This window comes from Acipenser ruthenus, chromosome 11 (assembly GCF_902713425.1).
Source record: "Acipenser ruthenus chromosome 11, fAciRut3.2 maternal haplotype, whole genome shotgun sequence".
Taxonomy (NCBI): domain Eukaryota; kingdom Metazoa; phylum Chordata; class Actinopteri; order Acipenseriformes; family Acipenseridae; genus Acipenser; species Acipenser ruthenus.
In genome coordinates this window covers 12262539-12279525 of record NC_081199.1, presented here as the reverse complement: position 1 = coordinate 12279525, position 16987 = coordinate 12262539, and the positions used below count along the sequence as shown (strand labels likewise).

The window sequence follows — 16987 nt, the reverse complement described above, 5'->3', positions numbered from 1 at the left end:
AGGGCCAACCTTTTTTTCTGAGCTAAAATCATGTGTGCAGCCCGGGCGAGCGCACTACACAGTGTTTATGAATGAATGAGATATGAATATAAGGCACTCGCAGTGCTATTATGTGGCACCCGACTCGCTTCCTTTCACATCATATTGTATATTAAGGACCCAGAGGGGGAAGCTCAAAACTGCCAGACATGATGTTGAAGATTAATGGTGGGGAACTGTACCCGTCTATTCACTTGTATTGTTGCTGCAATGCAGAAATTGCAGATATTTTAATCCTGTGTTTTTTTGTAATGAAATATGTATCTATTCATTTTGTTTTGCGTGTTCACTCAGAAAGCCAGCATGCACACATTATTTGAAGGTTATAAGGATTTTCACACACCAGCACTTTTGATCACAATACAGTGAGCATTATGAAAACTTGATACATGACATGGTCGGAATGTGCACCATTACCATAGGCATGCTGGAATGCATTAGCATTAGCATTAGCAGTAAACTTGGGCAGGGCCACCTCTGTGAGCTTGACTCAGTCAATATTGCACAGCAGGCTTCAAGAGCTGGGGTAAGGATAGCAGGCAGATGGCTGGCTGGATAGCTAGCTGGGTGTTTTGTTACCTTATCTGTTGTTAGGAGGCTGCTCATCTGCTAATGTGGGGGGAGGGAGGTGGTTAGCACTTCCATGTATAAATCCTGACCTGTCCTGAGGCTGTGCTGTAAGTTTCTGAAACACTGTGTAAACAGAGGGGGTGCTGTTGTATTGGGACTTAGGGGAAATCTATTAGCTGAAAAGTTGAGTTGCTGTAACTCATCCTACCCATTGCAGCAAACTACTGTAAAGCCATAAATATTTGCAACCAAAATATTTGGCGAATCACACCCATAAAACCTATTTGGCTCCAGAAATGTTGCCGACCTGTTGCAGTATACGAAGTATGCATTGTTAGTGGAATTTGATTTCATGCCAAAAATGTTTGCATTTTTTTCATACGTGAAAAAAGCATAACACAATCCTCGCAAATATTTATGGCTTTACAGTATTTTGTTTTGATTGCCAGATTTTCCTAATATATTCACATATTAAAATGTTTCTATGAGTTTTCATATGAGTGATGGAATGGGCTACCTAGTCGTGCTGTTGAGGCAGATCACTTGAGTTACTAAGAATCAGATGAGCTTCGAAGGGCCAAGTGGCCTTTCTTGTTCATAAAAACAGTCTCTTTGGATGCCCATGAAGTTCAGCCCTGTCATAGTATTTTTTTTTATAAAAGTTTACCATAGTAAAAGCATAGCAGAGTGTATACTGAAAAGCGTGGTAAACATTGTAAAGCACAGAGAAGTTATAAAGCATAATAGAAGCATTGCAAAGTATGGTAAATGCAAAGTATAACCATGGGAAAAGCATGCAAAATTACTGTGCATATTTATTGTTAATGTTTATAAGGGCTTCTCAATTTAAAGGCAACTTGATTTTGTGTTGGGGATTACCTGGCCTTCTCGGTTGTGTCCCAGCAGTTGTGTGTGGGGGTGTGATGTCATATTATGTAGGAATGATCAAGGCCTGACCTTGATCCAAGCACGCGGACAGGATGATTTGGTGGTTTTGTTTGTTTATGGGTTTTGTCACAAAATACCAAGACATCTGGTTAAGCGACAGCAGTCTTTTGGGGAATATTTGTTCTTTACTGTTAATAGCAGGCAGCAACCTGCTGTGGGATTCTTTCAGCAGAATTAACAATTGGAAGATCTTGTTGTTAACATTCATTAGAAGATAGAAGCTGCTTGTTTTTTATTTTTATTTTTTCTAAAACTAAAGTCATTCATCTTCAGTGAGCATTACACAGTGCTCCCTTGTCTTTCCACTCTGTGTTATGCACACAAAATAAATAATTACTGAGGATAAAGAATTTGTAAAGGGTACTTAAAAATACATTTAAAAAAACATTTTAAAAAATTGCAATTTACTGTCAAAATGGTTTAACTGTGTTAACCATATGAATTATTAGATTATGAAATATGAAGAAAAAAAAATGGAATTGAAAATGTCGAGACCCTGAGAATTATCTGAGAGAAATTATCTGGGTGTTCTCAGAATCTCAACATAACAAATAGAATCATTTAGATGCTGAAAAATGTTATCTTGTGATCCTCAAAAAAAAACATTTGGATTTTATTTTGTTGTCCATGTCCTCAATGAGCTACTGTAATACTTTCTTCTCATTACCATAACAACATTGTCACAATTTAGTTCAGTTCTCCCCCCTCCCCATTATTTTAACCAAGTCCACTTGGTATATCCTGCCACAACGCTGCATATTTCCTGGAAGCCCCCATTGATTCACTTCTCATGTTACAGTACTGTGACTTGAGCGCACCCCATATACTATATAGAGCATGGAGTGCAAATGAAATGGGGCCCTGTTACCTGTAATGCAGGAAAAGAAATGAACTTCAGAGCATATGACTGGAAAATGGGATTCCTTCCAGAAAGTGAAAATGATACTATAACAAGTAGATCTGCAGCAGGTCCTCATTCAGAATGTCCTGTTGTGGCCAGTCTTATCGCCTCTCATAATAAACAGTTTGATATTACACATATTCCACATTTTTGCGCAGTTATACAGCAAGGTTCCTCTGTATTTGCATACATTTGTTAATATTATACTGCAGGAGTATAAGTGATATCACAGTTGTAAATAAATAGGATTGAATATCTACTGTTGTATGGCTGTAGCAAGTTTTCAGTTATTTTAAAACAAAAAAAACTTAACACATTTGGTTTGAAAGTATAGTTCACAACTTCAGCTGAATATCATTTTAGAACACAAAACATGATTAAAGGGTAGTTCGCACAGGACTAAAAATACAATCTCTGCATCATAGACAAGCTCCTGAGAAATGTTATCCAATGTGAATAATGTCGAGTTCTCCACGAGAAATGCGACACCACTACGACCGTTTTCTTCACAGGACATGATAAATCCTAAACTGAGATATTCTGGGGTGATTTAATCCAGTCTGAGTATGGCATGTCAGTGTCACAGAGGACCTTTGTAGTTGACAAGTACTTCCGGGCTCGGACAGTGAAGTGAGCAGAGGAATCATTACATGGAACACGGCCTGCAAAGCAAAAGGAAAATATAGAGGCATTCAGTGACATTGTACAGCTCTGGCCAAAAGTGTTTCATCACTCTATAGAATTAACTCATTTTGCTTCATAAAGTCGAATGAAACATGCTGAATAATGTTACCTTAACATAATGAATTACATACCACTTTGTAGTTTTCCATATACTTGACAAAAAATTGACAGAAATTGAAAAATTGACTAACTGGGGGAGATCTGTGCTGACTCTTCTTGTGCATTCATAGTGCTGCAGGAAGAGGGCAGCCGCCTTGCAATAGCCGCCGGTCAGTCGTGGCAGTGACACAGAGAGGTGGGAGAGAGGGTGTGTGGGCTTTCCCTCTCTCTGAGTGGCTGAGAGGCGGGCATTGGTGGGCTTGCTGGCCCTATAAATAACGTCCTGGGCACCTGTGCAGTGTTTCAAGTACACCTTTCTGTCTCCCATGTCAGTGAATACCCACACCCTTCCACACGGACATTTTAGAATCTCACATGAAATACTGTACTACTGTTATGGCTTCCAGTAGACTTCTGCAATATCATGTTGTAGTTTCTTTGATTACATGATAAATAAAAGATAGAAATTATGTTCATATAGTTTTTTTTTTTTTTTTTTTAAATGATGTCTCAATCCTAAAATTCAAGGTAATGCAAAGCTTTTGACCATAGCTGTAGAAGACATGCTGCCTAAAAGTACTGAACAGACAGACGTGTGGTAGCTTTTCTGCTAGTAAACACCCGGGTTCATAGAAAACGGCACGCACTTTCCTGCACAGAAGCATGCACACCACCTGTCATTGATTTCACAGATAACATCTGGTGAATGAAAAGTGTGGTCGTTCACCAGACTTCCTCTCCTTTTACCTACATTTTAAAGCATAACAGCCCTTATAAAAGTTTTTTTTGCAGTTTTCCCATGTTTATACTATGCATTTACCATAATTTACCTTGGTTTGCCATGTTTATTAATATGTTTTACCATACCTAACTATTCTTTACAATGTTTACCTATGCTTTAGCATGCTTTCACAATGCTTAATACACTTTACTGTGCTTTGACTGTTGTAAACTTTTATAAGGGGGATCAAACTGCTGTGTAGTAAGTCAGTTCCCTCCCTCTGTTATGTTTGAGACTTGCAGATGGTATTTTACAACAAATCCTAAAACCCTGCTCTTTATCTCTGTGTCTGTCTGTATTATGCTGAGCTGCACTGTAGCTGTACAGACAGACATGGGGCTTCAGTCCCCACTATCAGTCCCACATCAATCCCTAAAATACACAAAAGGACTTTCAGATAAACAGTAACAGTGCTACAGCTTTCACAACAAAACCTCAGCTACTATTGCTTGTTTCCCATGTCATTAATCCTGTGTCCTTTGTACATTTCCAGTGGCTGGAAAGTGCTTTCTCAGCACTGCACAGATACCTTTATGTGTAATGGCTTTGTTGGGCTGTGGAGCTGGTGAATCAGTGTTTGGAGGCAGTCTGAAAGCTGTATCTGCCGCCCTTGTGTATCTGCTGTCCTGCCTACAGTGTTGCGGTATGCCGCTGGGTCTCTGGGTGTTCCCTTTCTGAATTTCACTTCAAGGCTGATTTGGCAGCAGTCTGAGGATCCTGTTTTTACTGGTCTTGCTGCTCTGCATGGAAGGAACATCTATTTTAATGTTCAACTAAAGGGAACTGAGAGTCAGGACATGACTTGGCTGTGTTTGTAATATCATCATTAAAAAACAACCTCTTCCCAGTTTCTAGGGGATATTGTCCGGTGATTTCCTGTCATATTTTCTGGAATACCATTCAGATTCAAGGAGTGCTGTGTTTTGATTGGTAACTCTCACAGATTGTAATTGGACCAAGTTGGCCCAACCCTCCAGCTGTCATGGATTTTGGCATTGGCTTTGGAGCAGACAGCCCAGCACCGCAGGATTGTTTATGAATCACGATCATTTCACTTTGTTTCCAAGGACAGAAGTTTTTATGTGTCTTCTCTGGACCTAAAAGGAAATATATATATATATATATATTTTTTCTTTTCTGCAAGAAATAAGACACTTCTGCTGGAGGTCGTTCTTTTATTTTTTTTTTTAAATGATGTTTTCAGGGAAGCGTAATTCTGATTTGGCACAGGAACTGTGGTGTGGTATTAATATCTGTGTGAGGATACTGAGACTCGCAGGAGCTCACATTACAATCTAACAGACCTTGCTCCTTCCTTGCTAGATTGCCACCACAGTCTTGTGCTCGCAGATCTTCACAAAGTGCCAGAACATTTCTCCCGGTGGAGGCACAGTGACTCACTGAAAAGAAGATATTCTATTGATCAAAACAACCTTGAGGTTAAAACTTGATTCATTCTGAAAAAAACACAGCGGTCAGTAGCGCATTCAGCTCAGATTTCAGCCGGTTTTGTATTGCAAGATACTGTAGCTGGTTAAAATAGTTTTTCATCATTTGACATGTGAGGACTGATGGCAACCTACCTTTGTTCGTGAAGGCAATTTAATTTGTTGCTACTTTATTTTTTCAGCTTGTTTTGAATGGTTTTATACATTACAGATTAGGGGATTAAAACTACAAAGAAACATTTATTACCCAACAAAGGGATCCACCACCAGAAGATCACCGAAGAAGCATACAGGCCGTTTTTGAAGCTTTTGCAGACTTCACAAGCCTGGGATAAACCTATGAATTACGGCCACCCACTTGGAGCAGTGATTTCAAAGCACTTTCCCTTTTTATGCCTGGATTAGATGTGTTTTTTGCATTGTCATCTTGTAGTTATCAGCTCTTCATTTGAAAGCAGTCATTTTCGAAGGCATTGGATAAGCAAACCGGTACCTTCAGTGCAGTAGCTCTCAGAAGAACAGACATTGTTGAACTTGTGTTGTGGTAGGCATGACTGTTTCCAGACTGGTCCCAGCTGATGGCATTGAGGCAGGAGTTAGAAAGGCTAATCTGACTTCAAAAGATAGCAACAGAACATTTCAGCATTACGTTTTGGAACAATACAAGCATGGTGGTACTAAAAAGGCTAAATAACATGTTGGAAAGAAACCTAAACTTTTTAAGAAAGTCCTAAATGTTTTGAATTAGAGAGGGATTATCCTATAATTTGGTTTAAAGGGTCATACCGTTTTGTAAATGTTTAAAACTACATTTTAGACTACACCATTTTCTAAAACAGTAGAGTGAACAGCATTTGTTTTTTGCAAATTCTATGTAGTGGAAAATTAAACTTCTGAAAAGTGGGTGCAGTGCACACTGGGAGTTTGCTTCACACACACTAAAACGAATAATTTTCACGTCTGGAAGGAGAAAATTTAGTTTAATATGTTGATTTTAAGGATTTTATAGGATTTGGCAAATAAAAATGTACTGTAAAACATGGCTTCAAGTTGTTTTGGAATTTAAGAAGTACTGTCTTTTTTGCTGCATAGGCGTGCTTTGAGTTTGAGAGTAAAACGTGTACTGTACTGATTACATGTCATTGGAGTGCTGAAACAAACAGATGTCCAAGATAAGAAATAGTGAAGTTGTCATGAAGTGCAGTTAAAAAATCAATCAATGCGATACAATGTTCAAATGTTATTACTATGTAGGCTATTAAAAAGGGACTGTACTCTATATACGGCAAGGTCTTCTTTAGATAAGCAATTATTGTTTGGAAAGCTGAAGTCTAAACCTTGTGACTATTTCCTTGGTTGGAAGAAGAAGCCGAGTTTGTCTGTTGCCAATTTGTGTTTCTCTGACCCCTCGCATCCTGGGACTAATTGGAAGCACCTCTCAGTGTTTCCAAGGAAACGGCTCTTGTGTCCAGGAAAAATGACACCTATCCGACTTCTGAGTATTTTAACAAAGATATCTGTGAAAATCTAAGAACGTTCGGTGGGTGGGTGGTGGGGTTGCTGTGCATCTCTGAAGATTGCGCTATAGAACCCGAGTACAGGAGGAGCGAGCCTCCCTCTCACTGCCTCCCTGACGATCCTGGTTGATGGCTGTAGCCATGCAGGGCAATAATGTGGGTAGAGGGCTGGCTGTCATTGAGTCAGAGGGACAATATGAACATCCCGTGGAGAGGGCATCCTACAGCGTGGACTTTGACTCCGTTGGTAGGTGTTCTGTGCAGAATGAGATCACGTGCTTTAGATTGCACACTAAAGAAGTTGTGTGAATATTAAACTTCACTTAATACTCAAAATTTATATAAAAGACTTTCTAAAAGGTTTATAGGACATAAAGGGAAATAAGGACACTTGTTTGTTTGAAATATGTGGTCTAAGTTTCTTTAATTTTACTGTAAATTTAAAAGATGTAAAGTAGGGGGGGGGGGGGGGGGATACAGTAGACTCCTTGCTTCCCTGGTAGACCAAACTGAAATATAATCTGAATCAAAGTAAAAAAATGAAATACATGCTGCCAGCAACTGTAGAACCCAAATTTGAAATCACAATTCTGTGATAAGTATGCAATGCATTTACAGCTGTTTTATTTAAGTTTTTTTTTCTCTTTTTTATTTTTTAAATACCATCGTGGAGAGTATCAAAGTCATAAGACAAGTAGTAGTCAATGTGGGCCTACAAAGTGTTTCACTGGTATTGTACAGTTAAGCAGTAGTGTACTGGTGTGTACAGCAGATTTGATGACAATGCAGTGCATTTGTTTTTTTAATTTTTTTTGTCTGCAAATTCAGTGGCATCAAAAGGTATTCAGACATTTACCCTAAGTTTTGTTTCTTGATCTTAAAAATAGCTTGACATGTTATTCAATTAACAGTACCATAATACGTGAATTTTCTTCTTTCAGTATTGGCTAAAAGTGATCATTATATAAAACCTATTGTACAGTACCTGTCTGCAGTTTTAGTGCCACTGTATGTGTATTAAATCACTACAAAAAAGGAGGTGGGTAAAGAAAAATAAACTCCCCACCCCTTTTACTCCCAGCATTGACAGCCTAGGAATCGGAGCCGGGGTTAACTCAGTAATTGCTGTAATGCTGTCCCTGTTTTCCTGTGTGATGTGTGACCCCCAGTCTGCTCTGACCCTGCAGATGGAGGCGGTTATGACGTCACTATTAACAACACTCCGGTACCCACCCCTGGGGTACAGGACTACAGGACTCAGTACAGGACCCTTCGGCAGAGCTGGGAGATGAACTACCAGGAGGCTGCTATATACCTGCAGGTGAGGCTCTTCCAGTCTGCTCTCGAACAATGAAATAGTACCCGTTCAGTCAGGTACTGGGGTTAAACAACAGTGGAGGCTGTCGGGTACAGTGCTGGTGAGCTCCTCCAGTGCAACTGAGTTGAAATCATTATGGCAAATGGAGTTGTTGCTTTGTGATAAAGACTGCTGTAGGAAAAGCTGAGAAATCCAAACTATTTACAAACTGTATTCAAAACATGGGCTCCTGAGGTGGAATTGTTTTAAAGTTTCCCCTTACAGTATGTCTTGCACACTGTAAGGCAAAATTGATGCAACCTGAAACAATATTAGTGAAACCAAAAAATATGTTTATTGGTGTAATACAAGAATAGAACTATTTGAAGAAAGCAGAGACAAATGCTCTGGGTCACAGCGGATGGAATCTGTGCCACAGGCAATGGCTGCAATCACTTTTTAATAACATAGATTACTCCCCTGTAATTACATCATTTGAGACCCTTCCCCACCTAAACTTGTGTACATGGCCAGTCCCCAAGCCTCACAAACATTCCTCTAGTCTCTGTTATCTCTGAGATTTTCCCATCCCCCATGCAACAAAACAGCATAACAGAGGACCCTTTCCACAAATGCCCATAAATGGTCATATTTGATCTCTCTCTAGCCGAACTGTAATTTATTGAGACAGACCCTGCATTCCAAAATACCCCACCTAAACTCTGTGCTCAATATCTCTCCATTGAAAGTACCATACATTCCAAATATTAGTATGGACTATCAAATTTCCTTACAACACTGTCACATGTCTGGCTTGGATGTGACTTGAGCTGATGGTAGAGTTTCACTTCTTTCTACATTGGTATCTGGAGACTAAAAATCAAGTCCTGTTTACACTGTACAAACCTATCCCTAAACCTCAACTCGGGTGAAACTTTTACTAAGAAAAAGGAACCACCTTGAGATTTGTACATAAATTGTCCACAGAGTGGTTTTAAAGTATAGTAATGTTAAAATACATGCTGTAGCTTCAGCTGCACAGTCATAAAGGAAGCAGTTTATACTAGGAATGCAATGGTTATGATTTCCCAAACTGAGAAGAAAGTTTAAACCTAAATGAAACTTCTGAATTTGGACTATTGTTTTAAGGTCTGTCTGAAGAAGTAACCATACGTCTGCGCTCTGAATTAAAAGGCTAGGATAGATTTTTAGTACAGTAGACAACTCCAGATCTGCCAGACAAAAGTTCAACACCAAGGAGAATGTGTATCCATTATATGAAAAGTAAAACCAACCCCTGACTTATTGATTGGCACTTGCTATTATCAGGAATATAAAATGCATTAACTTTTGACTTTAGTTGAACAAAACAGAGAGATTGCTTCTGGCTTCACCTTTCTTTCCTGTGAGGATATCTGATAAAGCCTCTCTATTCCTTATAAAGGATGTGTAGAGACAAGTTCAATAGCGTTACAACCATGATTCAGTTTGAGTATCAATATTTTGTATCTTTGTGATTACTGATGCATTCTGTAAAATAAAAATCTATCCAGTAATATCAGTGAAGTCTGTTATCCTGATCTTTTAATTACAGTGGAACCTTGAATCAGCTGGTGTTTCCTTAAACTATACAAATACAAATAAATCACATCTATATACTTTCATACTCCACCACTGCCTACGCTAACTGGCATTTTACTTTTTTAATTCTAAGTGTGTGTATTTTACTTGGTTGATGACTTTGGGGGGGGGGGGGATTGAAAGTACAAAATAACAAAGGTTTGAGCTTTATAGGATGATTAAACTTCCACTTTTGTAGCTGAGTTTACATTTCTGTTGCTAGTTAACTACATTTGGCTGTCGCTGCAAAACAACCATTATTTTCCAGTGCACACAGTGTCACAAGCTCTACTGTAATCATATACTGTAACCGTTAAAGATTGTAAATAAAGTTTCTCTGACCAAATGAAAATAAGTAAATTCCAGTCTTCATTATGATTGTCTGTCTCTTGACAGCTCCAGGGACCTGTGCAATGGGCTGCATGCCTCATTCTCACTCTCTGCCACCTTTGCACACTGGGGGTTCAAAGATTAGATGGGAATGGTTTATATGTACTGTATATTTCACCTCACTCTCTTAAAGGTGGCATTGTCGCATGATCTGAATAGAATGGGACAGCACTCTGTCTGGCAGATAGTATTATCCAAGCAAGCTCTCCACCACAAGTATGATAAAGGCAAATAGAGAGAAAAATGATAGTAACTCAGAACACTAACACTCAAAATGATTGCAAAACTCATACAGTGTGGGAATGTGGAAAAAAAAAATCAAGAAAACAAATTAAATGGCATTTCAAGCTACTTCCTCTTTACAACTGCTCTGGCAGAGTGCTTGAAAAACTGAAACAAGACACACTGTTAAAGCTAGGAAACATAACTTAAAAACATCTTTTCAGGTTCTGGACAAACAGAAAACTCCTTAACTGTTGTGTTCTGCTTTTCCCACAGGAAGGTGCGAACAATGACAAGTTTTTCACTCACCCCAGGAACCCCAAGGCGCTGGCCGCCTACCTGTTTGCTCACAATCACCTGTTCTACATGATGGAGCTGGTGACAGGGCTGCTGCTGATGGTGCTGTCACTGTGCGAGGCCCCTGCAGTGCCCACACTGCGCCTTGACATCTACGTACGTACTACACCATCGTCACAACAGTGTGGGCAAGAGGCCAAGGAGCCTACAAACAAAGTAGATTTAATCAGGAGCAAACATTCTAGGAGGAGCACGCTGGATCTAATACAATGAGGTGGAAAGAAGTAACATATCCCCTGAAGCATTTTATTACCAAATACATTCCTTCAAATATAAGTTCAGTCCATAGGGAAATAGTCTTAAGTTCTTGAATCCATACTTTTTCTCTTTTATCGTACATGTTAGCATTGTACTCTTTTACTATTGGAAGAATCTTCATATCAGCAAGTTTATAATTGTGCGTCTGTTTGAGGTGCAGTGGTGAGATTCAGGATTTTATGACGGGTTGTTTTAACTCAGCTCTTACTAACAAGCTACAGGAGGTTGGCGAAAAAAAAAAAATATGACAGGAGGCTTGGTAATGGCTTTCTGGAGTTCTACTGAATTGGTCAATGGGTAACTTTCCTGAATTGTACACTTGCAATTTGGCGCTATAGGGTGAAAATCAACCACAAACGGAATTAGTTTTTCTTTGAAATTATTTTTCACCCTGTTGAGAGAGAGATTCTCTGAATTTAAATGTAAATGTGCTAGGTTGAATTTGTTGATTTAACAATGTCTAAGGGATACCTTCGGCAAAGGAACTGAATTCCTGGATTCTTTTAAGGTAGTTATCGGTGTTGTTGCAGATACATTTGATTTGAAGCGCAAGGCTGTAAACATTTAGTAGTTTAGATGGCCAGTTGAATAGAGATGCACATCTGTGGGTTTACTATCTGTTTGAATTTAGTTTCTGTGAATGGTAATCAACATCATGAAATGGAATAAGGGAGTCTTCAATGGTACGATTACATGTGAATTAGATAGTTGGGTGAAGGTGAAGGGTGTTAATAAATGGTTCAAGATTCCCTCCCTTTTGTCCAAATCACAAAGATCACATGGAAGACAATGCATCCTTTTAGAATTGGAACTCCGCCTCAGTCACTCTTAAACTGCTGTAAAACAAAAATAGACCTCTATAAAGTTTATTTTGAATATGATTAATATATTTAACCCCTGTTAGCTGTGCTGCCATTTTGTTGGTATTAAAGAGGATCTTTTCCTTTCTAAAGGGTTACGGAACACCCTGCAATGTTTATTAGGAACGCATTACTTTGCCTGTGCTGTGTCTCCATTGATTTATGTTTTTCCACATAATCCTGATACAATGATAATGTTCTGATTGAAATTGACGGCTGTTGTGGGACTAGCATTGTTGCTGGAGGGACTTTGAATACACTTTGGTGCTTATGAGACGATTCCTCTATCTCCATGCGAAAGCTCTTTCATTTTTTTTTTTTTTTTCAGTTGATTAATAACCCGTAGGATTATGTTGAAATATATAGCGCTGCAAAACGGACAACACAGCCTATGGCAAAGTCAGTAAAGTACCGTAATGTATTTCTTGTTCTGTAACCCTTAACCTCATCCTTTGTTTGTGTGATTTAGTTTGTTTAGGTTTAGTGATGTTACATTCAAAAACTCCAAGTAGAAGCACCACTTTTAAAAATATGCTGTCAGAACTACAAGTAAATCCATGTATTGGGTATAATACCCGCTACAGCCACTGGGCGATCCAGAATCCAATGGGTTATTGTTTTGTGATTTGGACCACTGTCTACTAAGAGAGAACTTGAGACCAGCAAGCTTGTTTCATGTGTGATGCTGACTGTATGCACATCCATTCCCTACCATCCTTGTCCTAGGTCCCACTAACCCTGATTTCTCTTTGTAGATCCACACCACACTGGAGCTGCTTGCTCTGGTGATGGTGGCGTTTGAGCTGTGTATGAAACTGCGCTGGCTGGGCTTCCAGACCTTCATCAGACACAAGAGGACGATGGTCAAGGTATGTCAAGCACCATCCCTCTCCCCAAATCAACAAGCGAGACCCAGTATGCTCGTTTCTAAACAACCCTCCTGAGTGGGCTTTTGCATGTCTCTTGTCACTGCACATGGAATTGATTGTATCTCTGTTTCACAGATTGCCTTCACCTCTATTCATAATGACCACCTCTTTCTCTCTTTCCTATCTGTCTATATTATTCCTGCAGACCTGTGTGCTGCTGCTGCAGTTTGTGGAGGCGATCGTGGTGCTGGTCAGACAGTTGTCCCACATGCGCGTGACGCGAGCCCTGAGGCCCATCTTCCTGGTGGACTGCAGATACTGCGGCGCAGTCCGGAGGTAATCCAGCACAGGAGCCCTGCTTGCCCTCGCACAATATAACATCCTGATTGTTTTCCTCCAGAGTATGTGAACCATAGATAACAGTTGCGACAGGAAAATGCAGAAATGTATTTAATAACTGTATTCAATAAATGATTTGGAAATTAATTGCAATTGGATCCATGTGGCATCGCAGCGTAGTACTAAAGCATAGCCATGAAATAATAAATAGACAGGATTGTTCGCAAAGCCAGAGTCATAGAATTGTATATCATACATATTTGCTTATGGCTCATTCAGATTATTAGAAGAAACACCACACTAAACAGAAATGAAGTAGAAATTATGTTTATTGATGTGCTGGGGAAAGAGATATAGACATACATCTAGACATGCACTTATCCAACTGATGACAGGTGATGATAATATTCGTTACAAGTATCAGAATCTTGCGGTGTCTTGGCATCTGACTGTAACTTATATTTTTACGTCATGTGCGTACGAGGGATGCAGAGCATGGGATCTACTTGTACATGGTACTGATGGCTCGAATGCTGTATTTACTGCTGTTGTAGGTTGTTACTGCTGGTTCGAATGCTGTATTTACTGCTGTTGGAGAGACACAAGCCCCTGATATACTTGTTTTCATTGCTCTCTCAATTGAGTTTAGATCCCCAACTCTCCTTTCACTATGCTGTTTTGTGTCAGTTCTACGATTCTGTTTTGCAGATAAGTTATTGGCTGTTTTTATGTTTTTAACACAGGAATCTGCGTCAGATTTTCCAGTCTCTTCCTCCTTTCATTGATATTCTGCTACTGTTGCTGTTTTTCATGGTTATATTTGCCATTTTAGGTGAGTACCATCCTAGAGTTTGATCTCAGGAAGAAAGATTCTTCACTTTTTGTAATAGTAACTAATAGTAATCATTCACAGTGGTTCTGGTCTGTGTTGCTTATTCATGTTCTCTGTGTCATTCTTGACATGACTGCGCTTGCTTTGAGCTTACCTGGACAATCCTAACTACCAAACAGACTTACTGAGTCCATATACATCATGTAATAATATAGCCTTTCAACTATGCTGGCCATACCTAATCTTTCTGTACATGAACATGTGCCGCAAGCAGAGTTTTTAAAGTTCACATTGTCAAGCAGGTTAAAGGAAGCTGTAGAAGACATGTTAATAACTCAATGTTAGAGCACAGAACTCATGATGATTATAGAAACAAGGGAAGTATAATACAATGATTGAAATCACATTTGAAACCACGTAATCTTTAAAAACATATACTTTGCAGGATTCTATTTGTTTTCTCAAAATCCATCAGACCCAGTAAGTATATTTTACATTTTCTGAATTGTTATAACAAATTGTCTATAGACTTCTGGCTGCCAAATGTGTTGATTGAAATCTGGAGATTTAGCTTCTGTCTGTCTCTTCATATGTTCATTTTTACATATATCTAGAGCACTTACATATTAAGTGCACATACACTGGATGTGTGCCATGATCATGATACTGGATAGCTCTACAGGAATATGTTCTACTGACATACTTGTTGCTCATGTGAGTTTTGTTTGTAGTAAAATAATCCATACATAATGCCATCTGTTTGGAAAGGAACACACTTCTGTCAGTCCTTTCTTTATCTTGCCATTTGAATCCAAATATTAATTTTAAACATTACTGTCTGTTCCAATTTTAGTATTTCAACACTTTGGAAAACAGCATTGTCAGTCTGTTTGTCCTCCTGACCACTGCCAAGTGAGTACAGCCAGTTGTTTGCTGATCTGTAGACATGTGTGCATGGTAGCTCTTTGATCCTGCATGTTCGCTTCATCCACCGCCGTGCTGGGCAAGAGAAGTGAAGCTTCTTTGGGCCAGTATGTGGTTGTAAACATGTGGATCGAAGATGGGGAACTGGTTTTTATATCCCATAAAACGGAAGAAGTTAAAACTATTATCCAGACTAGGCACCAGGGGATGTGAGTCTATTACCGCTGTAAAATCATTATTCTGTCATTCCTAATCAATAAACATCCATTGTACCTTTAAATATTTAATGTACAATGTCTTACTTTACTATAAATACCAGATATAGAATAGAGGGCTAGCTTGAGCTAGTATCACGTCTACAATACCTGTGAGTTGTATAGTATTAGACACCAGGATCATGACAGAGGTGTGATAATTATTGCATAGTGACCTGCATCATATTGTGACTTTAGAATAGTGTTACATCCCTACTGCTACACTGACATCTCATGTCTGAGGGCCCTTTTGAATGGCTTCTCTTTGGAGTTTAATTTGTAACAGGAGTACTCTTCACTGGTATTGTGTAGTGAATAAAACACCTCTCTTGTTCTGCAGTTTTCCAGATGTGATGATGCCAGCCTACTCCAGGAATACCTGGTCCTGTGTGTTCTTCATTGTGTATCTGTCTATAGAACTCTACTTCATCATGAACCTAGTAAGTAAATATATCCACCGGTCAGTGCAGTCTTCATTGTAACCCTGCAGATTTTCACAACTTAACCCTTGGAGGTCCATTTATTCAGCGCGTCTCGGGCGCATCAGGTCCAATTTATTTTCACATGCGCAGTTTATTTTAAACGCGCTGTTTAAAAGGCAGTGCATATCAACAGGACACTCAGTACTGCATCTTCAGCCCCGCCCCACCCCTTGTTCACTATATTTTTCAAATACCTCTTAATAATAGTACATACCGATAAATCATCTCTTGATCACTCGTTTTATCACCAAACTCCTCAATAATGCAATCCAAGTAATTATTTTATTACTATAACATCTAAAAAAAACGCTCTGCAAATGTCTGTGATGTTCTTTGAGAGCTGGATGCAGAAGCAGCTATCTTGTTTGTTTATGTCCGTGTTATCTATGTGGTGTCGGGGCTATCGGTATTCATGAGATACGCCCTTTTTTTTTTGGCTCCTATCGGTTTCACTCGGCCATTGAATGGTTCTCTCGGCTTTTTCCGAAGAAAAAACGACTAGAGACCTGTTTTTTGCGTCTTTTTGATGGTGTCGGACAGGGTCCGACATTGGACTGGAAAGGGAAAATTGCGATGTTGGACCAGATCCGACATAGGACCGCAAAGGGTTAAGTACCGCAATTTTATACTCAATGTAAATGCTATGCTGTACATAGGTACTGTGCTGTGATGTTAATGTACAGGGTGCTTCTAAAGACATCTGAGGACTAAGCAGCAACAGTGGTGAAAGGTTCACAACACTTCTGCAGTGCATTAATTAGCATCTGAGCTCTCTGAATATGTACGTGTCATAGGGAAGCTGGATGGTCAAGGTTGGCTAGCGGCAGGAATAGCAGAGGCAGAAGATTGCAGTTCAGTGCTTCTCACACACATTTATTATACAATTAAATAAACAAAGTAAACTGTTAAAAAAACAACAAAAAACAGCACACAAGCAAAAGCTGTCTTGGTGCAGGACAGCGAGCACAACCTGCTGCTCTCAGCCCTTCTCTAAACTACCTGAGACTCAGAACAAAGGCACTGACTCCTCTTATATACAGCTGGCCATCCCCAAATTGGCAATCAATTAACCAATTTGGGAATGGCCACATTCGACACATGTTTTTGGCAGGGATGAGATTTTAACACCATCCCTGCCGCAATTATTCCTATACGGTCCATTGTCGGACCCTGTCCGACATCATCAAAAAAACGCAAAAAACTGGTTTCTAGTCGTTTTTTCTCCGGAAAAAGCAGAGAAAACCATTCAATGGCCGAGTGGGAGCGACAGGAGCCGAGACAAGCCGATTTAAAAAA

The 16987-nt window shown here is 39.4% G+C and overlaps 1 protein-coding gene across 2 annotated transcripts in view; it reads left to right on the top strand.

The window, feature by feature from the left end:
• LOC117426975 (two pore channel protein 1) overlaps positions 1-16987 on the top strand; it is a 36658-nt gene that overhangs the window by 2922 nt on the left and 16749 nt on the right. Inside the window, exons 1-9 of one of the 2 annotated variants that reach the window (XM_034045259.3) lie at positions 5242-7234; positions 8175-8308; positions 10793-10969; positions 12747-12860; positions 13066-13196; positions 13943-14031; positions 14477-14511; positions 14885-14943; positions 15550-15649. In XM_034045259.3, coding sequence (XP_033901150.2) covers positions 7117-7234; positions 8175-8308; positions 10793-10969; positions 12747-12860; positions 13066-13196; positions 13943-14031; positions 14477-14511; positions 14885-14943; positions 15550-15649 — 957 coding nt within the window. In that variant the 5' untranslated portion in view covers positions 5242-7116. Of the gene's footprint in view, positions 1-5241; positions 7235-8174; positions 8309-10792; positions 10970-12746; positions 12861-13065; positions 13197-13942; positions 14032-14476; positions 14512-14884; positions 14944-15549; positions 15650-16987 lie in introns of those variants that run through there. The other variant, XM_034045260.3, reaches the window with a different exon arrangement.